The sequence below is a fragment of the Capra hircus genome, chromosome 3 (genome assembly GCF_001704415.2).
Source record: "Capra hircus breed San Clemente chromosome 3, ASM170441v1, whole genome shotgun sequence".
Taxonomy (NCBI): domain Eukaryota; kingdom Metazoa; phylum Chordata; class Mammalia; order Artiodactyla; family Bovidae; genus Capra; species Capra hircus.
In genome coordinates this window covers 66,239,006-66,262,254 of record NC_030810.1, presented here as the reverse complement: position 1 = coordinate 66,262,254, position 23,249 = coordinate 66,239,006, and the positions used below count along the sequence as shown (strand labels likewise).

General features: G+C 40.5%; 1 protein-coding gene across 4 annotated transcripts in view; it reads left to right on the top strand.

Annotated features, from left to right (window-relative positions):
* Positions 1-23,249, top strand: part of KYAT3 (kynurenine aminotransferase 3) — a 66,525-nt gene that overhangs the window by 15,149 nt on the left and 28,127 nt on the right. For all 4 annotated transcript variants that reach the window (XM_005678140.3, XM_005678139.3, XM_005678141.3 and 1 more), the window contains 3 exons: positions 13,938-13,996; positions 14,664-14,808; positions 16,790-16,939. In XM_005678140.3, the coding sequence (XP_005678197.1) occupies positions 13,941-13,996; positions 14,664-14,808; positions 16,790-16,939 (351 nt within the window). In that variant the 5' untranslated portion in view covers positions 13,938-13,940. The remainder of the gene's footprint in view (positions 1-13,937; positions 13,997-14,663; positions 14,809-16,789; positions 16,940-23,249) is intronic.

Genomic DNA, 23,249 nt, shown 5'->3' with positions numbered 1-23,249 from the left:
ATGGCCTTCTCTATGTGTGTATAATCTACCTCTGCCTCCTCTTATAAGGACACCTGTGATTAAATTTAGGGCCCACCTGGATAGTCCAAAATTGTCTCCCCATCTCAAGATACTTAATTGAATCACATCTGCAAGGATATAAGGATGTATCACCTTATAAGGTACCATTCACAGATTTCAAGGATTAGGATGCAGATGTCTTTGGGAAGGTCGTTTTTGAGCCAAGCATAGTGGGGATTATGGAGTAGATCATCTCCAACAGAGGAAAGAACTTGATTGAAAGCAAGTGAAAAGAAACACACTGAAGATAATTAGATAGTGACATCAGGTCCTGTTCTCTTGCATCACTGTATGAAACAGCAGGGCAGGGGGAGAGAAGGCTGGAAGGGATTCAGTTCAGTTCAGTTCAGTCGCTCAGTCGTGTCCGATTCTTTGCGACCCCATGAATTGCAGCACGTCAGGCCTCCTTGTCCATCACCAACACCCAGAGTTCATTCAGACTCACGTCCATCGAGTCAGTGATGCCATCCAGCCATCTCATCCTCTGTCATCCCCTTCTCCTCCTGCCCCCAACCCCTCCCATCATCAGAGTCTTTTCCAATGAGTCAACTGTTCGCATGAGGTGGCCAAAGTACTGGAGTTTCAGCTTTAGCATCATTCCTTCCAAAGAAATCCCAGGGTTGATCTTCAGAATGGACTGGTTGGATCTCCTTGCAGTCCAAGGGACTCTCAAGAGTCTTCTCCAACACCACAGTTCAAAAGCATCAATTCTTTGGCACTCTGCGTTCTTCACAGTCCAACTCTCACATCCATACATGACCACAGGAAAAACCATAGCCTTGACTAGACGGACCTTAGTCGGCAAAGTAATGTCTCTGCTTTTGAATATGCTATCTAGGTTGGTCATAACTTTTCTTCCAAGGAGTAAGCGTCTTTTAATTTAATGGCTGCAGTCACCATCTGCAGTGATTTTGGAGCCCAAAAAAATAAAGTCTGACACTGTTTCCACTGTTTCCCCATCTATTTCCCATGAAGTGATGGGACCAGATGCCATGATCTTCGTCTTCTGAACGTTGAGCTTTAAGCCCACTTTTTCACTCTCCACTTCCACTTTCATCAAGAGGCTTTTTAGTTCCTCCTCACTTTCTGCCATAAGGGTGTTGTCATCTGCATATCTGAGGCTATTGCTATTTCTCCTGGCAATCTTGATTCCAGCTTGTATTTCTTCCAGTCCAGCGTTTCTCATGATGTACTCTGCATATAGGGTCTTGAATTCCAGGTTGGAATGTGAGGTACATTCCGTGGACTGAGGAGAGTCTTTGGCGATTTTAGAACAAGCTAAAATCTTCTCCCTTGGAGAAGGTGATGGCACCCCACTTCAGTACTCTTGCCTGGAAAATCCCATGGATGGAGGAGCCTGGTGGGCTGTGGTCCATGAGGTCGCGAAGAGTCGGACACGACTGAGCAACTTCCCTTTCACTTTTCACTTTCATGCATTGGAGAAGGAAATGGCAACCCACTCCAGTGTTCTTGCCTGGAGAATCCCAGGGATGGGAGAGCCTGGTGGGCTGCCGTCTATGGGGTTACACAGAGTCGACTGAAGTGACTTAGCAGCAGCAGCAGTAGCAGCAGCAGTGGCATCCCCTAGTCTGTGCTGTAAGAATGTAAAAAAAAAAAAACAGCATTATCATTTGATTGCATCCCCATTTCTGTCATGATCTTCCTCCCCACTGCTCTCTCTCTCATCTTTTCATCATTGTATTGACAGGCATTTTATTGTAGTACTTTTTAAATGGGAGGGAGGCAGGGGACAATGCCATGATTCATTAGCCAAAGGTAAGCCACTCAGTGCTTTTCCCTAGGATTTTTGAGACTGGCACCAGAGAAAGCTCTCAGTCTCTCTACAGTGGTGAAATTGGGAAGTCTAAATGTGTATTGTTTCATGTGGAGAAAAGTGGGCTGAAATTGTGTGGGAAAGTGGTAAAGTGGAACCATGATGAAGGTTAAGTTTCTGGTTTCAATGTTACCCTTGAGTCTGGCTGCACCAATTATGTTCTCATGGTGACATGAGCCTTCTAAGAAATTTCGCTTTTCCCATAAAGTGTTCAGATTGAGTTTTTGTCTCTGCAACTAAGAGATCTGATTTGTATAGTTTGGGGGCATCTCTGTATTTGTTTGCTTCTCATTTTCTAAGCTAGGAAAGAGCATAACATAGTATTTTATTTATTGTTGTTGTTGGGTTTTGTTTTATTTTTTTAAGTCAGATTGGGGAACAACCAAATTTCTAGTGGACTGTCAAACTGGTACTGTGTCAACAAATTAACCTTTCCAAAGGGAAAGACAAAGTTTCTTTTAAAAACAGATCTGTATTTAAACAAAGGACACTGAGGAAGTTGTATAAGTGCTAAGAAATGAAGGCAAATGATACTGTGTCATCACCACATGACATAGTTGTTGTTTAGTTGCTAAGTTGTGTCTAACTCCTGTGACCCCCAGAGACTGCAGCATGCCAGGCTTACCTGTCCTTCATTATCTCCTGGGCTTTGCTCAAACTCACGTCCATTGAGTTGGTGATGCCATCCAGTCATCTCACCCTCTGTCACCCTGTTCTTCTTTTGCCCTCAATCTTTCCCACATCAGGGTTTTTCCAGTTAGTCAGCTCTTCGAATCAAGTATTGGAGCTTCAGCTTCAGCATCAGTCCTTCCAGTGAGTATTCAGGGTTGATTTCCTTTAGAATTGACTGGTTTGATCTTGCAGTCCAAGGGACTCTCAAGAGGCTTCTTCAGCATCATGGTTCGAAAGCATCAATTTTTCAGTGTTCAGCCTTCTTATGGTCCAACTCTCACATCTGTACGTGACTAACTAACCCATAGATCTTAAAGATAATAGATGTTTAGGCTACCCCAGCAACCTGACATCACAGTAAGCGGTATGCATTACATGGGTGCTTCCTTTCTGGTCCAGCCTAGTCTTAAAATACTTGAATCCATCTGCTTCTCATGCCTGGTTATTGTCTTCACCTCTCCATCCGTTAACTCTGTTATTTCTGTTTCTGGCTTTTTCTTGCATTCTTTCTGTTTTACACTTGACTACCCTGTGAGTCATAGTTATCAGCCACCTTGATTTCACACTTTGAGCTCACCTTTTTTTTTCCTACATTTGTCCTATCCCATCTAAATGCGTTGGATCTTACAGTCGGGGACCTCAAATAGTATGCAGTTGACCTGAGCATCTTTGAGTCTTAGGATAATGGGTTAAGTTTTTTTTCTTCTTTCCAAACTTTCCTATTCCAGTACCATTGCAATAGACTTTTTTTTTTTAAGTTGAGCTGTATTTGACATACACTATTGTGTTAGTTTCAAGTATATTACATTATGATTTGACATGTATACATTGCAAAATGGTCGCAACAACGTACAGTAACCGTCTGTCCCCATACAACATTATTACAGTGTTATTGACCATATTCCTTATGTTGTGCATGACATCCTGATGATTTATTTACTGGATTACTGCAGGTTTGTTCCTATTCATCCCCTTCGCCTATCCTCTTCTCCCTTCTGGGAGTTCTTTGTATCTGTGGAACTTTTTATTTTGTTCATTTTTCTGTTTTTAGATTCCGCATACAGGTGGGATATTTGTCTTTCTCAGTCTGATCCCATGGACTCTGTCTGTGGAATTTTCCAGGCTAGAATACTGGAAGGGATTGCCATTCCCTTCTCCAAGAGATCTTCCTGACCCAGGAATCAAATCTAGATCTCCTGCCTTGTAGGCATATTTTTTACCATCTGAGCCACCAGGGAAAACCCTCATTTAGTATAATGCCCTCTAGATCCACTCATGTTGTTATAAATGACACGATTTTATTTATTTTTTTATTGCTGAGTATATTCTACTGTGTGTGTGTGTGTGTGTGTGTGTGTGTGTATTCACACATACCACATCTTATTTTTCCAATTATCTATCGGTTAGTTCAGTTCAGTTCAGTCGTGCCTGACTCTTTGCAACCCCATGGACTGCAGCACACCAGGCCTCCCTGTCTATCACCAACTCCCAGAGTTTACTCAAACTCCTGTCCATTGAGTCCATGATGCCATCCAACCGTCTCATCATCCTCTGTCGTCCCCTTCCCCTCCTGACTTCAGTCTTTCCCAGCATCAGGGTCTTTTCAGATGAGTCAATTCTTTGCTCACGTGGCCAAAGTATTGGAGTTTCAGCTTCAGCATCAGTCCTTCCAATGAATTCAGGATTGATTTCCTTTAGGATGGACTGATTGGATCTCCTTGCTGTCCAAGGGACTCTCAAGAGTCTTCTCCAACACCACAGTTCAAAAGCATCAGTTCTCTGGCACTCAGCTTTCTTTATAGTCCAACTCTCACATCCATACATGACTTTTGGAAAAACCATAGCCTTGATTAGACGAACCTTTGTTGGCAAAGTAATGTCTCTGCTTTTTAATATGCTGTCTAGGTTGGTCATAACTTTTCTTCCAAGGAGAAAGCGTCTTTTAATTTCATGGCTTCAGTCACCATCTGCAGTGATTTTTGGAGCCCCCCAAAATAAAGTCTGACACTGTTTCCACTGTTTCCCCATCTATTTGCCATGAAGTGATGGGACCAGATGCCATGACCTTAGCTTTCTGAATGTTGAGCTTTAAGCCAACTTTTTCACTCTCCTCTTTCACTTTCATCAAGAGGCTCTTTAGTTCTTCTTCACTATCTGCCATAACGGTGGTCATCTGCATATATGAAGTTTATCTATCAGTGGACACTTATCTTGGCCACTGGTAAATAATGATGCAGTGAACATTGGAGTACATATATCTTTTCAAATTAGTGCTTTTGTTTATTTCAGGTAAATACTCATAGGTGAAATTGCTTGACAGTAACAATACCCACTACTTTGACTTGCAGCTTCAGTTTTGGGGCTTCCCAGGTGGCTCAGTGATAGGAGATGCAGGTTTGATCCCTCTGTTGGGAAAATCTCCTGGAGGAGGAAATGGCAGCTCACTCCAGTATTCTTGCCTGGGAAATCCCATGGAGAGAGGAGCCTGGCAGGCTAGTCCATGGGGTCCCAAAGAGTCAGACACACTTTGGGGACTAAGCATGCACACATATGTGAATATGGTATGGTAGTCCTATTTTTCATTTTTAAAAGAACCTCCTAACGTTTTCCATGGTGACTGTGCTAATTTACAATCCCACCAGTAGTGCACCAGGGTTCCTGGTGAGAGCTGTTCTGACAGGTAACAGTAAACATTTTACAGACGAACAGTGAGCTTTTTCTCAACTCTGCCAAGAGTGGCATCTAGTGGTGATTCTATAGAACTGCAATTTTTCAGCTTTACATTGACAGCAAAAGATACTGCTTTTACCAGCAATTTTGCATTTATTACATAACATTTCGGTATATGTATACCAGGCATTCATCTACCTGGGAACAGAAGTCACTTCATGAAGTTAGCTTTCCAGAAATGATACAGGCCCTATAGATGTTCCATTGTACAACGGGGGCTCCTGTTTAATCCCTGATAGTATTTCAGGTTTATTTTATTTTCCTAATATTGGACTTAATATGGACAATAACTCTCAGACAGTGAGCATTGCCCCTACTGCTGAATCTTGACATCTCTGGGCATTGTTGGGTATCTTTTACATTTTCCCTACTATAATTGTTTCCTCAGGCTACCTTAACAAATTAGTACAGACTAAGTAGCTTAAACAACAAAAATGTATTAATGGTTAAGGACACTAGAAGTCCAGGATAAAGGTGTTGGCAAGGTTGGTTTCTTCTGAGGGCTCTGAGGAAGAATCGGTCCCGTGCTTGCCTCCCAGCTTCTGGTGATTTGCTGACAGTCTTTGGTGTTTCTTGACCCACAGAAGCACCACCCTGACCTCTGCCTTCACCTTCAGGTGCCATTCTTCCTGGGTGCTACTCTGTCTCCACATTTACCCTTTTCATTTGGATGCCATTAGCGTTGGATTAGGGCCTACCCTAATACCCCCCCCGAGATGCTCAGCAGGCTCAGATATACCTTGTGCACACCAGGACACAGAGACCCCACAGAGACTGAGACAGAATGGTATTTGGGTGTCTCCTGAGGAGGTACGGGTCAGCAGTGGACTGCTGCAGGGGCAGGGGCTCTCGGTGCATAGACCTGGGTGTGACATAAGCCCTCTTGGAGGAGGTGGCCATTAAACCCCACCATAGAGCTGCTAGAACTTACACAGGACTGGGGCAACAGACTCTTGGAGGGAACAAACAGAAATCTGTGTGCACCAGAACCCAGGAGAAAGGAGCAGTCATCCCACAAGAAAATGACCCAGACTTGCCTGTGAGTGTCCAAGAATCTCGGCTGGAGGCGTGGGGCGGTGGTGGCCTGTTGCAGGGTTGGGGGCACTGAGTGTAGCAGTGCATGTATGGGACCTTTTGAAGGTCGCCATTATCTTCATTACCTCCACCATAGTTTGGCCTCAGGTCAAATAACAGGGAGGGAACACAACCCCGCCCATCAACAGAAAACTGGATTAAAGATTTGCTGAGCATGGCCCAGCCCATCAAAAAAAGAGCCAGTTTCCCTCTCAGGCAATCTCTCCCATCAGGAAGCTTCTATAGGTCTTACCTTCTCCATCACAGGGCAGACAGAATGAAAACCACAATCCCAATCTAATCACATGGACCACAGCCATGGCTAACTCAATGAAACTATGAGCCATGCCACGTAGGGCCCCCCAAGACACATGGGTCATGGTGGACAGTTCTGACAAAACGTGGTCCACTAGAGAAAGACATGGCAAACCACTTCAGTATTCTTGCCTTGAGAACCCCATGAACAGTATGAAAAGGCAAAAAGATAGGACACTGAAAGATAAACTCCCCAGCATGTTGGGTAGGTGCCCAACATGCTACTGGCGATCAGTGGAGAAATAACTCCAGAAAGAATGAAGAGACGGAGTCAAAGCAAAAACAACACCCAGTTGTGGATGTGACTGTTGATGGCAGTAAAGTCTGATGCTGTAAAGAGCAATAATGCATAGAAACCTGGAATGTTAGGTCCAGGAATCAAGGCAAATTGGAAGTGGTCAAACAGGAGATGGCAAGAGTGAACATCAACATTTTAGGAATCAGTGAACTAAAATGCACTGGAATGGTGAATTTAACTCAGAGGACCATTATATCTACCACTGTGGGCAAGAATCCCTTAGAAGAAGTGGAATAGCCATCATAGTCAACAAGAGAGTCCGAAATGCAGTACTTGGATGAAATCTCAAAAACGACAGAATGATCTCTGTTTTCAAGGCAAACCATTCAATATCACGGTAATCCAAGTCTATGCCCCAACCAGTAATGCTGAAGAAGCTGAAGTTGAACGGTTCTATGAAGACCTACAAGACCTTCTAGAACTAACACCCAAAAAAGATGTCCTTTTCATTATAAGGGACTGGAATGCAAAAGTAGGAAGTCAAGAGATACCTGGAATAACAGGCAAATTTGGCCTTGCGGTACAGAACGAAGCAGAACAAAGGCTAATAGAGTTTTGCCAAGAGAACATACTGGTCACAGCAAACACTTTCTTCCAGCAACACAAGGGCAGACTCTACACATGGACATCACCAGATGGTCAACACCATAATCAGGTCGATTATATTCTTTGCAGCCAAAGATGGAGAAGCTCTATACAGTCAGCAAAAACAAGACTGGGAGCTGACTGTGGCTCATATCATAAATTCTTTATTGCTAAATTCAGACTTAAATTGAAGAAAGTAGGAAAATCCACTAGATCATTCAGGTATGACCTAAATCAAATCCCTTATAATTATACAGTGGAGTGAGAAGTAGATTCAAGGGATTAGATCTGATAGAGTGCCTGAAGAACTGTGGATGGAGGTTCATAACTTTGTACAGATGCAGTGATCAAGACCATCCCCAAGAAATAGAAATGCAAAAAGGCAAAATGGTTGTCTGAGGAGACCTTAGAAATAGCTGTGAAAAGAAGCAAAAAGCAAAGGAGAAAAGGAAAGATATACCCATTTGAATGCAGAGTTCCAAAGAATAGCACGGAGGGATACGAAAGCCTTCCTCAGTGATTAGTGCAAAGAAATAGAGGAAACAATAGAATGGGAAAGACTAGAAATCTCTTCAAGAAAATCAGAGAAACCAAGGGAACATTTCATGCAAAGATGGGCACAATAAAGGACAGAAATGGTATGGACCTAACAGAATCAGATGATATTAAGAAGAGATGGCAAGAATAGACAGAAGAACTATGCAAAAGAGATCTTCACAACCCAGATAATCATGATGGTGTGATCACTCACCTAAAGCCAGACTTCCTGGAATGTCAAGTCAGTTGGGCCTCAGGAAGCATCACTACGAACAAAGCTAGTGGAGGTGATGGAATTCCAGTTGAGCTATTTCAAATCCTAAAAGAGGATGCTGTGAAAGTGCTGCAATCAATATGCCAGCAAATTGGGAAAACTCAGCAGTGGCCACAGGACTGCAAAAGGTCAGTTTTCATTCCAATCCCAAAGAAAGGCAATGTCAAAGAATGCTCAAACTACCACACAATTGCACTCATCTCACATGCTAACAAAGTAATGCTCAAAATTCTCCAAACCAGGCTTCAGCAGTATGTGAACCGAGAACTTCCAGATGTTCAAGCTGGATTTAGAAAAGGCAGAGGAACCACAGATCAAATTCAACATCCATGATCATAGAAAAAGAAATTCAGAAAAACATCTACTTCTGCTTTATTGACTATGGCAAGGCCTTTGACTGTGTGGATCACAACAAACTGTGGAAAATTCTTCAAGAAATGGGAATACCAGACCACCTGACCTGCCTCCTAAGAAATCTGTATGCAGGTCAGAAAGCAACAGTTAGAACTGGACATGGAACAACAGACTGCTTCCAAATTGGGAAAGGAGTACATCAAAGCTGCTTATTGTCACCCTGCTTATTTAACTTATATGAAAAGTACATCATGAGAAATGCTGGGCTGGGTGAAGCACAAGCTGGAATCAAGATTGCCGGGAGAAATATCAGTAACCTTAGATACGCAGACGATACCACCCTTATGCCTGAAAGCAAAGAAGAACTAAAGAGCCTGTTGATGAAATCGAAAGAGGAGAGTGAAAAAGTTGGCTTAAAGCTCAGCCGTCTGAAAACTAAGATCATAACATCCAGTCCCATCACTTCATGGCAAATAGATGGGGAAACGGTGGAAACAGTGACAGACTTTATTTTTCTGGGTTCCAAAATCATTGCAGATGGCATGCAGCCATGAAATTAAGACACTTGCTTCTTGGAAGAAAAGCTACGACCAACCTAGACAGCATATTAAAAAGCAGAGATATTACTTTTCCAACAAAGGTCCATCTAGTCAAAGCTACGGTTTTTCCAGTAGTCATGTATGGATGTGAGAGTTGGACTATAAAGAAAGCTGAGCACCAAAGAATAATGTTTTGAACTGTGTGTTAGAGAACTCAAGTTTACAGCAAGTGATCAACAGTCCTCCTAAAGGAATCAGTCTGGAAAATCATGAAGGACTGATGCGAAGCTGAAACCAAACTAGCACTGATGCGAAGAATGATGATCATAAAAGACGCTGATGGGGATTGCAGTGGGGAGGGGCGAGGGGAGGGGGGGTCACTGACCCGATGGACATGAGTTTGAGTAAACTCGGGGAGTTGGTGAGGGACATGGAGGCCTGGTGTACTGCAGTCCATGGGGTTGCAAAGAGTTGGATGCAAGTGAGCAACTGAACTGAACTCATTAATTATAGCTGCAGTGAAAAAATGAAAGTGTTAGTTGCTCAGTCCTGTCTCTCTGTGACCCCATGGATCATAGCCCACCAGGCTGTTCTGTCATGGAATTCTCTAGGCAAGGATGCTGGATTGGGTTGCCTTACTCTCCTCCATGGGATCTTCCCAACTCAGGGATTGAACCCAGGTCTCCCACATTGCAGGTGGATTCTTTTCTGTCTGAGCCACCAGGGAAGCCCACATCTGCAGTGAGCCTATTTCTAAATAAGATCAATTTCTGAGGTGTTCTCAACATAACAAGTAAGGGAAGGAGACAAGTAGCATATTTCAACCCATCATAACCTCCTGTTTCATTGTTTATCCGGATTTTATTTTTGCCATATAGTCAGGCCTAGAATGAATCTGCCTGCAATGCAGGAGACCGGGGTTTGATCCTTAGGTCCGGAAAATCCTCTGGAAGAGGGAATGGCTACCCATCCAGTATTCTTGCTGGGAAAATTCCATGGACAGAGAAGCCTGGGGGGCTACAGTCGCTGGACTCATAAATGTTGGAGATGACTGAGTAACTAACACTTTCACTTTAAGCTATGAAATTGCTTTATCCAATAAAATGTGAGGAGAAGTGATGTGTATACACCTAAGGAGAAAATTTTAAGAATTTTTTCCTTTTGCTGTGAATCTGGCAGTACTGCAGAAAGAATCTGTTTCATCGTCTAATGTCTCAGAGTCACAGTGACATGGAACAGAGTAGCACGTGACTTCCAGTGGATGTGTAGCAGGAAAAAGAAATAAACCTTTCATTATTTTAAGCAATGGAGACTTTAGGGTCTTGTGTTACTGAAGTGTTAACTTAAGGGAACTGATACCACAAGTTCACTCCTAATGTGTGGGATTTTCTCATCCATTCATGAGATATTTATAAAAGCTTGTTCTGGCTAGTTAAAACTATGGTTTTTCCAGTAGCCATGTATGGATGTGAGAGTTGGACCATAAAGAAGGCTGAACGCTGAGAAATTGATGCTTTCCAATTGTGGTGCTGGAAAGGACTCTTGAGAGTCCCTTGGACAGCAAGGAGAACAAACCAGTCAATCCTAAAGGAAATCAACCCTGAATGTTCATTGGAAGGACTGATGCTGAAGCTGAAGCTCCAGTACTTTGGCCACCTGATATGAAGAGCCGACTCAGCAGAAGTGGACTGCAGAGGATGAGATGGTTGGATGGCATCACCGACATCCAATGGACGTGAATTTGAGCAAACTCCAGGAGATAATGAAGGACAGGGTAGCCTTGTGTGCTGCAGTCCATGGGGTCGCAAAGAGTCAGACACAACTGAGCAACTGAATAACAAATGTGCTTGGCATAGTACTATGTGTTGGATACTGTGATGATTAATTTTATCTGTTAACTTGGCTAGGCCACACTACCCAGATATTTGGTCAAACACCAGCCTGGATGTCTCTATGAAAGTATTTTTCAGTTAAGAGTAATATTTCAATCACTACAGTTTAAGTGAAATGAATTATTAATACTCTCTGTGATGTGCATAGCCTTGATTCAGTCAGTTAAAAGATGTAGAGAAAAAGACTGAGGATCCCCAAAGAAGGGGGAATTCTGTCTCTAGCTGTCTCTAGCTGCAACACCAGCTCTTCCTTCGCTGGAGCTCTACAGGGCTTGAACTTCCTGGCTCCCACAATCTTGAGAGCCAGTTCTTTAAAATAAATCTCTGTATATATGTACATCCTATTGGTTCTGTCTCTATAGAAAAATCCAGTTAATACATACATCAGTGCAAACAAGCTATAAGTAGTCCTCATGAGGACTTAACAGTCTAAAGGAGCAAAAACAGAAATGCAAACAGATAAAAAAGACAATGTTTTGTAGTAAATGCTGGATACTCCGTCTCATGGGAGCACAGAGGAGGAGCATCTGACCTTGACTTGGGGAATCAGAGAAGGTCTCTGGAGGAAACAGAGTCTAACTTGAGAACTGAAGGTGGCAGGTGGAATAGGAATTAGTGAAGTGAAGGGACAAGGTTGTGGAGACCAGGGATTAGATTAAATGTAGAGCATGCGTTCTTAACAGGGGCATTATTGCCCCCAAGGGGGAGAAACTGCTGCTTGGCAGGTGAAAGCAATCTTGGTTATTGCAATGTTTTCTGATCATCCAAAGCTCAACTCTGTCTGACAAAATCTTATTCCTTTACATTTAATGAGAGAAATGGGGAGGCATGTTCAGCAAAAACATCTAAAAAGTCTCCATGGTTGGAAAGTGGTGACTAGAAGAAAAAAAAGGACGGAGAAACATTTGTGTAGAAAGACCAGTTGTATGGAGGAAGGATCACATATGAACCTTGTGAGAGAAGACTATAGAATATTTGATAGCTCAGAATGTTCTAGACACAAATTTTAAAGAAAATTAAATCTGAAATGCATTTTGACTTTATCTAAATAATTTAGGTAAAATTGGACTTTTTAGTCTAAATTATCTACTATAGACTCTGCTTACTTTTATGTATGAATCTTTATTTTATAGGCACATGCTGAATAAATCATTAAGATTTAAAAATTTCTTAGAGGGGTCTCTTTGGTGGTCTAGTGGCCAAGATACATCCAATGCACCCGGCCTGGGTTTGATCCCTGGTTAGGGAACTAGACCCCACATACCGCAACTTAGAGTTCATGTGCTGGAACTAAACATCCCCAGTATCGCAAAGAAGATGGAAGACCTGGCGCAGGTTTAAATAAGTAAATAAATACTAAAAAAAATTTTTTTTCTTAGAGATGGCAAAAGACAATTATTGAGATATCTTTTTCTGGGACTTTCCTGGCAGTCCAGTGGTTAAGACTCTGCCTTCCCAATGCAGGGCACAGATTCAAACCCTGGCTGGGGAACTAAGATCCCACCTGCCATGCAGCACAGCAAAGTTAGTCCTCTTCTGTTTATCTTTCTGGGCGTTTTTAGTTTTATAATTCTCTAAAATAGCATCCTCGTCAGGTGGGCACTTAATCATAATGCCATTCTGGAAGGCACATTAACCTCTGGAGAATCTGCATGTGATTTACTTCAATGGAGTTTCAAAGATTAAAAAATATATATCTATGAGAAAAACAAAAAGGTATATTTCTTGTTTTCATTATTAGAATAGAATGAGAACAATGGTCTATTTAGTAACCATTATCACTATCTTCCTTCTAGATTGAATTTAAATTACTTTACTATTCTATTAAGAAAATCTTTGCAAAAATGCTGCCAATCATTTTTTTTAAATTTCAGCAGCTTATTAACAATGAAATCAAAGATGCTCCATGCTTCTGAGAGATAATGTAAACTTCCTTTTAGAATCTTAAAGAACTAAAAAATTGAATGCTTTGCTGTAATTTTAGCTTTTAGTATGTCAAGCTTGCTTAATGTGAGTAGACCTGACCTGAATGTCTGATATACTTTTTTTTTTTAAAGGCAGAATTCTAGTAGTCTCTTTTAGAATGTCTTCTTCTGCAAAAGGCAGTGTGTGGAAACAGTGCTGAGTATGTGTTCTGAAGTCAGACTATCTGGGTTCAGATCTTGAGTTGAATCTGTTTAGGTTTAAATGCTACTTGCTTTCGTGAACTTGGGCAGTTGTAAAGTTACATGATCTTATCCTCTCTGTACCTCACTTTCCTCATGTGTAAATTATGGCTAGTGATAGAACCATAATGTGGGGTTGTTGTAAATATTAATGGAGTTAATTATTTAAGACCCTTAGAACAGTGCCTGGTACACACTCAATAATGTTACCTATTATTACTATTATTTAGAACTCCTTATCGAGTAGTCTTGAAACCATCTGTTTTGGTGCTTCCTGTATGCCATATTAGGAACTTACTTGGGAAAGTGTTGATCCCCCTGACCTAAAATGATCTTCAGAGCATGACTCAAGATATTGTTTTAACTGACTTATTTTTAGTACCATCATTGTTCTCTTTAGTACATTTCAGGCCTTTAAACTGATTTATTTAGAACAGTAGATGGGAGATGAATTCCTCTTGGGGATTTTTTAATGGCATCTAACATTTTCTCTATGGTACTGCTTTTTCTGTGGTGCCAGTAGGGAAAAGAAATAGTTGCCCATGATTTTATGGCATTATTGTTTGATGAAAAAAAATTTAAAACCCCTTCAATTTTATATATTTCAGAAAATGTCTTTGAAATTCAAAAATGCAAAACGAATTGAAGGCCTTGATAGCAATGTGTGGTGAGTACCTTACAGTGAACAGTAATAATTGGGTAAAGTGTTTTTGCATCCATTCATTGGAAATGGAAGTAATGATTCATACACTCATTTATTCTCTTAGCCAATGTGCCAGTCCCTGTACTAGGCACTGGAAGTAGGCAGAGAAGGGGACAAATTGGGTGATGACCTTGTGAAACTTAACCTTCTTAATCTGTGAACTTTTCCTGTTAGCTCTAGTCTCTAATGAGAGAACCTAGCAGCAGATGGTTGAGGAAAAAAAAAAAAATAAGTGATTAAAATATGGGCATCATGGAACTGAGATTTGTAAGAAACATTAATTTTATCAGTTCAACCATCATTTTTCTATCCAAAGTCATTTTGTAGATGGTAAAATTGTCTTACTGGCTTCCCTGGTGGCTTGGAAGTGTTAGTCACTCAGTTATGCCCAACTCTTTGCTACCCCCATGGACTGCAGCCCACCAGGCTCCTCTGTCCATGAGATTTTCCAGGCAAGGATACTGGAGTGGGTTGTTATTTCCTTCTCCACGGCAATTGTCTTGAACTCATTAATTTTATTTTGATCTATAAGACTAAACTAAATCTATTTTTTAGTTTTATAAAACTATGAGGTATAAAAAGCTAACTTTGTACTCATAGTTCTTACTAATACTAGTCTTTTTTATCTTAGGATTGAATTTACCAAACTGGCTGCAGACCCTTCTGTTGTGAATCTTGGCCAAGGCCTTCCAGATATATCCCCTCCTGTATATGTAAAGGAAGAATTATCCAAGATTGCAGCAATTGATAATTTGAATCAGTACACACGGGGCTTTGTAAGTATATGAGCACCGTGTGTGGTGTGAGCGTGTATTTTGTATCATATTGTGTATGAATGTACTTCTGTCACTTCTCTGTAATTAGCTTTCTGGAACCAACTATCCTAACCTGGTGGACAAAGGAACCCCCACCCTTGCCCTTATATCCGAGGATAAGCTGTCCCCTAATTCCAGCTTCTCCACAGTCCTGTCTTGGCCCCTCCTTTACCACTATTCCAGGATGGGGTTCCCATGGCAACAAAGGAAGGAGACTATTCACTTGAGACATGTTTTCTCTCCTTTCATACTTAAGCAGCCTCATCACTGGTCTCTTCATTAATATCATCTATTTCCAACTAGTTACTTTCTTTCTGCCTCAGCCCAACTTCATCCTTCTTGCTACAATGCCTACTATAGCCAGAGAGTTCCCAGATTCTACCAAAAAAAAAGTACCACAACTTACTAAATGAATTGAGCAAAGCTTCGGGACACAAGGCCAATGTACAAAAATCAGTTGTATTTTTGTTGTACTAAAAGTGAAGTTAAAAAGTAAAATTATTTAAAATGCCATTTACAATAGTATCCAAACACACTGAAATTTAGAACTGATTTTTTAAAAGATGTATATACAATGTCTGTTCACTGAAAACTACGTCACTTTTCTGAGAAATATTAAATGATACCTAAATAAATGGAGTGATATATGATGTTCATAGATTGGAAGACTAAGTATGTTAAGGTGTCAGTTCTCCCTAAATTGATCCAAGACGAAGAGTGGCAAGCTATGGTCCATGGGCCAAGTCCAACCAATCCCTGACTTTGTAAGTAAGGTTTTATTGGAACAAACCTATACCCATTATTCATAGATTTTCCAGCTTTTGTGAATATATATGAGTGTATGTACATGTGTGTGTGTTTATATTGGTGTAGCAGTGGGGATGGGGTTGCAGTGTCAGCAGGCTGTGAACGTTGGTCACCTCAGGGGACAGGAAGTAAGAGATTTTGAGGAAAGATAATTTTTCTTTATGTATCTTTTGCCTAGTTTTACTTATTGTATGAATCATGAGTCACTTTGTAATTAAAAAATTTAAACACAAATCCTTATTACTGTAAGGACAGATGTATAGTATTTATAATTGCTTTCATATCACCCTTTGCTAGAATTTGTTAAACTTGATATTAAAATGAATTCAAAGAGAATTTTGGATTTCTGGGAGGGGTGACAACTGTCTCTTGCTTCTCTTTCAACAATTTGTGTATATTTTTTTACCTTCTATTACTAATTACAACCAGCTTCTCTCATACTATAATACTCCCTAATTTCAAAATATGAAAAATGTGCTCTGGCTTCACTTTTATTGATTTTAACCAGGTGAGGCTCTGGGACATACATGCCACTGTTCCAAAAGAAATAAAAAGATGACAAGTAAATACATCCTTAACAAAAAAATTCCTCCTTCTCTTCATATGAACTGGCATGGACAACTTAGAGGGAGCCATACTCTTTTACCTCACCAACCTAGGATATATCTAAGCAATCTCCCTCTTCTCCTGCATCCTGACCCAGTTTATTACTCCAGAGCCGGGTGCTTTCCTAACAAAGTCACAAGACCTGCACTTGGGCACTTACTAATATTTTCTGCAAATGACTGAAAATCAAGGTGGTTACTGAAAGCAAAAAGAGGATGCAGACGCTGGACAGAAAAAAACAAATATCAAGATATCAGATAACAAAGCTGATACCTTGAAATTTTGTATTCAAAAATCAGTCATTTAATAGGGACGTTTTTAATCATTAGCAAATCATCATAACCATTCATTCAGGAACCCTCTGAAAATAAGGGGAATAATTTTTTTTAATTTGTTGCCATGAAAATACACATTAGAGAACTGTAAAACCTAAATGTTAAAAATTTTTAACATTTCAGAGCCAAACTATCTCAAAGAAGTAGGTCTCATAATTAAATTCAAGGTTTTGTCCTTTCTTTTCACTCAACAGGGTCATCCATCACTTGTGAAAGCTCTGTCCTGCCTATATGAAAAGTTTTATCAAAATCAAATCAATCCAAATGAAGAAATCCTCGTGACAGTAGGAGCATATGGATCTCTTTTTAACGCCATTCAAGGACTGATTGATGAGGGGGATGAAGTAAGTATATTAACATTATCGTGCTGCCTTTATTAATCACTATCATTTGTCTTACTTTTATTTTCACTTTTTTTATGCTCTTTTAAGTATTTTGCAAATATAGTACATATTCAGTCAAATTCACAAAAAACTGTTAAGTACAACTTAGTAAATGTTTACATGTATGTGTGTGTGTTTGTCTGCCTGTAACCGCAAACCAGAGAAAGATACAGTACATTTCCAGCAACCTGGAAGGCTCCCTTTTGCCCCTTCCCAGTCTGTATTCTTCCAGAGGTAACAGTCTTCTGTGTTCTGTCACCAGAGATTCACTTTACTAGCTCTTTAACCTGAGGTAATAGAATCATACGGTATATACTCTTGAGTCTGACTTCTCTCATTTATCATTTGTCTGTGAGATTCATTCACTCCTGTTGCATGTTGTTTGTTCTTCTGTTTACAGCCTATTTACATAAGGGCAGGTAAAAGAGGCTAGCAGTAGTACGGGAAGATGAATCTTAGTTTTCGCTGCTAAAATAACTTTTAAAACTCAGTCAGCAAGTATTTGGTCACTATCTTTTTGTGCCCTGTATTGTTAGCAGCACCATGTGAGGGATATATAACAAGACAACTGAGTGACTTTTTAATTTAGTGAAGTGATATAAAACCTACTTCAGCACTGACCTCAGTAGCTCTGCTCCTGCTTCCCCATTATCATTCCAGGACCCTTGCTTTCATATTTAGTCACCTCTTCCATTTATTCAAAATTTATTGAGGATATGCTAGACAATGTGGGTGAGAATAAAAGCTATATATGACAAACCCACAGCAAACATTATCCTCAATGGTGAAAAATTGAAAGCATTTCCCCTAAAGTCAGGAACAAGACAAGGGTGCCCACTTTCACCAGTACTATTCAACATAGTTCTGAAAGTTTTGGCCACAGCTATCAGAGCAGAAAAAGAAATAAAAGGAATCCAAACTGGAAAAGAAGAAGTAAAACTCTCACTGTTTGCAGATGACATGATCCTCTACATAGAAAACCCTAAAGACTCCACCAGAAAATTACTAGAGCTAATCAATGAATATAGTAAAGTTGCAGGATATGAAATCAACACACAGAAATCCCTTGCATTCTGATACACCAATAATGAGAAAGTAGAAAAAGAAATTAAGGAAACAATTCCATTCACCATTGCAACGAAAATAATAAAATACTTAGGAATATATCTACCTAAAGAAACTAAAGACCACCTGTATATAGAACACTATAAAACACTGGTGAAAGAAATCAGAGGACACTAATAGATGGAGAAACATACCATGTTCATGGATCGGAAGAATCAATATAGTGAAAATGAGTATACTACCCAAAGGAATCTACAGATTCAATGCAATCCCTATCAAGCTACCAGCGGTATTTTTCACAGAGCTAGAACAAATAATTTCACAATTTGTATGGAAATACAAAATACCTCAAATAGCCAAAGCAATCTTGAGAAAGAAGAATGGAACTGGAGGAATCAAGCTGCCTGACTTCAGGATCTACTACAAAGCCACAGTCATCAAGACAGTATGGTACTGGCACAAAGACGGAAATATAGATCAATGGAACAAAATAGAAAGCCTAGAGATAAATCCACACACCTATGGACACCTTATCTTCGACAAAGGAGGCAAGAAATGGAGAAAAGACAATCTGTTTAACAAGTGGTACTGGGTAAACTGGTCAACCACTTGTAAAAGAATGAAACCAGAACACTTTCTAACACCACACACAAAAATAAACTCAAAATGGATTAAAGATCTAAATGTAAGACCAGAAACTATAAAACTCCTAAAGGAGAACATAGGCAAAACACTCTCCGACATAAATCACAGCAGGATCCTCTATGACCCACCTCCCAGAATACTTGAAATAAAAGCAAAAATAAACATGGGACCTAATTAAAATTAAAAGCTTCTGCACAACAAAGGAAACTATAAGCAAGGTGAAAAGACAGCCTTCGGAATGGGAAAAAATAATAGCAAATGAAGCAACTGACAAACAACTAATCTCAAAAATATACAAACAACTCCTGCAGCTCAATTCCAGAAAGATAAAGAACCCAATCAAAAAATGGGCCAAAGAACTAAATAGACATTTCTCCAAAGAAGACATACGGATGGCTAACAAACACATGAAAAGATACTCAACATCACTCATTATCAGAGAAATGCAAAACAAAACCACAATGAGGTACCATTCACCCCAGTCAGAATGGCTGCGATCCAAAGTCTACAAGCAATAAATGCTGGAGAGGGTGTGAAGAAAAGGAAACCCTCTTACACTGTTGGTGGGAATGCAAACTAGTACAGCCACTATGGAGAATGGTGTGGAGATTCCTTAAAAAATTGGAAATAGAACTGCTATATGACCCAGCAATCCCACTGCTGGGCATACACACTGAGGAAACCAGAATTGAAAGAGACACATGTACCCCAGTTTTCATCTCAGCACTGTCTATAATAGCCAGGACATGGAAACAACCTAGATGTCCATCAGCAGATGAATGGATAAGAAAGCTGTGGTACATATACACAGTGGAGTATTACTCAGCCATTAAAAAGAATACATTTGAATCAGTTCTAATGAGGTGGATGAAACTGGAGCCTATTATACAGAGTGAAGTAAGCCAGAAAGAAAAACCCCAATACAGTATACTAACACATATATATGGAATTTAGAAAGATGGTAACAATAACCCTGTATGTGAGACAGCAAAAGAGACACAGATGTATAGAACAGTCTTTTGGATTCTGTGGGAGAGGGCGAGGGTGGGATGATTTGGGAGAATGACATTGAAACATGTATAATATCATATAAGAAATGAATCGCCAGTCTAGGTTTGATGCAGGATACAGGATGCTTGGGGCTGGTGCACTGGGATGACCCAGAGAGATGGTATGGTGTGGGAGGTGGGGGGGGGTTCAGGATTGGGAACACATGTACACCTGTGGCGGATTCATGTTGATGTATGGCAAAACCAATACAGTATTGTAAAGTGAAATAAAATCTGAAAAAAAAAAATATTTCTATGTCGAAGAGGTTCCGTATTTAGTGGAGATGTGCTTTTAAACAGATATAGAAGGATGCAGTGTGATAGGCAGTGGTGGGGAATGAGTAAGTTACCGTGGTGACAAGAGGAAGAAGTGATGAACTCTGCTAATATAGGTCCAGAAAGCTCCAGAGAGGTGTTGGGTAAGCCAAGTCTGAGGAATGAATATTTGCCGTGACCTGTATTGTTGATTCCCTTCTTTGAACTCCCCCAGCACTTTTGTGTGTGTTTGTGTGTGTGTGGCTGCACTGGGTCTTCGTTGCTCACTGCAGGCTTTCTTTAGCTGTGGTGAGCAGGGGCTAGTCTTCATTGTGGTGTGTGGGCTTCTCATTGCAATGGCTTCTCTTATTGCAGAGCAGGGGCTTCAGTAGTTGTGGCGCAGGAGCTTCATTGCTCCAGGGCACATGGGATCTTCCTGGACCAGGGATCAAACCTGTGTCCGCTTGCATTGGCAGGCAGATTCTTAGTGAGCCACCAGGGAAGTCCCGAACCACCACCACCCTCCCAGCACTTCATCTGTACCTCCTTTATGAAAGATACCTCTGTGACTTTGTGTTACCTTTTCTTTTATATCTCTATTCCCTCTGCTCTGCCAAACAATGAGTTACTTAAGGAATCATGGTAAGGAAGTATAGTCATACTTTCATATATATAATTTCCTTTATTCCTATAAAATAGCTGAAAGTTTCAGCTCAGGCTTTGATTGTGTTACTTCTTTGCTGCTTCCTCCTTCTCTGCTTCCTCCTTCTCTGCACTCTGTTGGTTGTCCCAAGGCTCAGCCCTTTGCTGTCTTTTCTCTATTCTTCACTGATCAACTTATCTAATATTTTGAAACCACAAACATTACTTTGCATCATATAGGCCTGTTATTTTCCTTATAATGTTTATTACTATCTGAAATTATCTAATTTACTTCCTTGTTTCTTATTTATTATGTCTCTTTCTGTAGAATATAAGTTCCAGGAAAATTAGTTTATTGTTGTAGAGCCAGCACTTGAGTGCTTGGTAAATATTCTTCAAAGAGAGAGGGGAATCATTTCCATTGTAAAAATAAGGAAATTTCAGGGAAGAGTGTCAGGTATATTCTCAGTTCCACCTCGCTGCCTCCCCTGTTTCCTTTCCTTCATGGAGCTCTCACTTCATACCAGGCACTGTGTCTCATCAGGGCTGCAAAGACAGGTCATCTTAGTCCCTAAGAATTTCACAGTCTAATGAACTTGAGGAAAACATCCATTCTGGCTCATGTCTTGTCCTCTGTAATACCCAAAACCTAACATAGCACGTTGTGTAGAAAATATTCAGTGTGAATTAGATGACTAGTACAAACAAAGGGACTTTAGAATGTAAGGGCCTCCTATAACTCCAGTGAGACAAGTCTTGAACAGGAAATATAAATAGTAAAAAGTAGAAATTTAGGATGATAATTAGGTGCCATGAATTTAATCAACACAAACTTAAAGGCAGTTTAATGTTCAGTTCAGTTCAGTCACTCAGTTGTGTCCCAGTCTTTGCGACCCCATGGATGCAACATGTCAGGCCTCCCTGTCCATTGCCAATTCCTGGAGTATACTCAAACTCATTTCCAGTGAGTCAGTGATGCCATCCAACCATCTCATCCTCTGTCATCCCCTTCTCCCACCTTCAATCTTTCCCAGCATCATGGTCTTTTCAAATGAGTCACCTCTTCGCATCGGGCGGCCAAAGTATTTGAGTTTCAGTTTCAGCATAAGTCCTTCCAATGAATATTCAAGACTGATTTCCTTTAGGATGAATTGGTTGTATCTCCTCCTAGTCCAAGGGGCTCTCAAGAGTTTTCTTCAACACCACAGTTCAAAAGCATCAATTCTTTGGCGCTCAGCTTTCTTTATAGTCCAATTCTCACATCCATACATGACTACTGGAAAAACCATACCCTTGACTAGACTTTGTTGGCAAAGTAATGTCTCTGCTTTTGAATATGCTGCCTAGGTTGGTCATAACTTTCCTTCCAAGGAGTAAACATCTTTTAATTTCATAGTTACAGTCACCATCTGCAGTGATTTTGGAGCCCAGAAAAATAAAGTCTGTCATTGTTTCCACATCTGTTTGCCGTGAAGTGAAGGGACTGGATGCCATGATCTTAGTTTTCTGAATGCTGAGCTTTAAGCCAACTTTCACTCTCCTCTTTCCATCAAGAGGCTTTTTAGTTCTTCTTCACTTTCTGCCATAAGGGTGTTATCATCTGCATATCTGAAGTTATTGATATTTCTCCCGGCAATCTTAATTCCAGTTTGTGCTTTATCCAGCCCAACGTTTCTCGTGATGTACTCTGCATAGAAGTTAAATAAGCAGGGTGACAATATACAGCCTTGACGTACTCCTTTTCCTATTTGGAACCAGTTTGTCATTCCATGTCCAGTTCTAACTGTTGCTTTCTAAACCTGAATACAGGTTTCTCAGGAGGCAGGTCAGGTGGTCCAGTATTACCATCTCTTTCAGAATTTTCCAGTTTTTTATGATCCACACAGTCAAAAGCTTTGGCATAGTCAATAAAGCAGAAGTAGATGTTTTTCGGAAACTCTTTTGCTCTTTTGATGATCCAGTGGATGTTGTTACTTTGATCTCTGATTCCTCTGCCTTTTCTAAAACCAGCTTGAACTTCTGGTAGTTCATGGTTCACCTATTGTGAAGCTTGGCTTGGAGAATTTTGAGCATTACTTTACTAGCATGTGAGATGAGTGCAATTGTGCCGTAGTTTGAGCATTCTTTGGCATTGCCTTTCTTTGGGATTGGAATGAAAACTGACCTTTTCCAGTCCTGTGGTCACTGCTGAGTTTTCCAAATTTGCTGGCATATGGAGTGCAGCACTTTCACAGCATTCTCTTTTAGGATTTGAAATAGCTCAGCTTGAATTCCATCACCTCCACTAGCTTTGTTTGTAGTGATGCTTCCCAAGGCCCACTTGACTTCACATTCCAGGATGTCTGGCTCTAGGAGAGTGATCACACCATTGTGATTACCTGGGTTTTGAAGATCTTTTTTGTACAGTTCTTCTGTGTATTCATGTAACCTCTTCTTAATATCTTCTGCTTCTGTTAGGTCCATACCATTTCTGTCCTTTATTGAGCCCATCTTTGCATCAAATGTTCCCTTGGTATCTCCAATTTTCTTGAAGGGATCTCTAGTCTTTCCCATTCTATTGCTTTCCTCTATTTCTTTGCATTAATCACCGAGGAAGGCTTTCTTGTCTCTCCTTG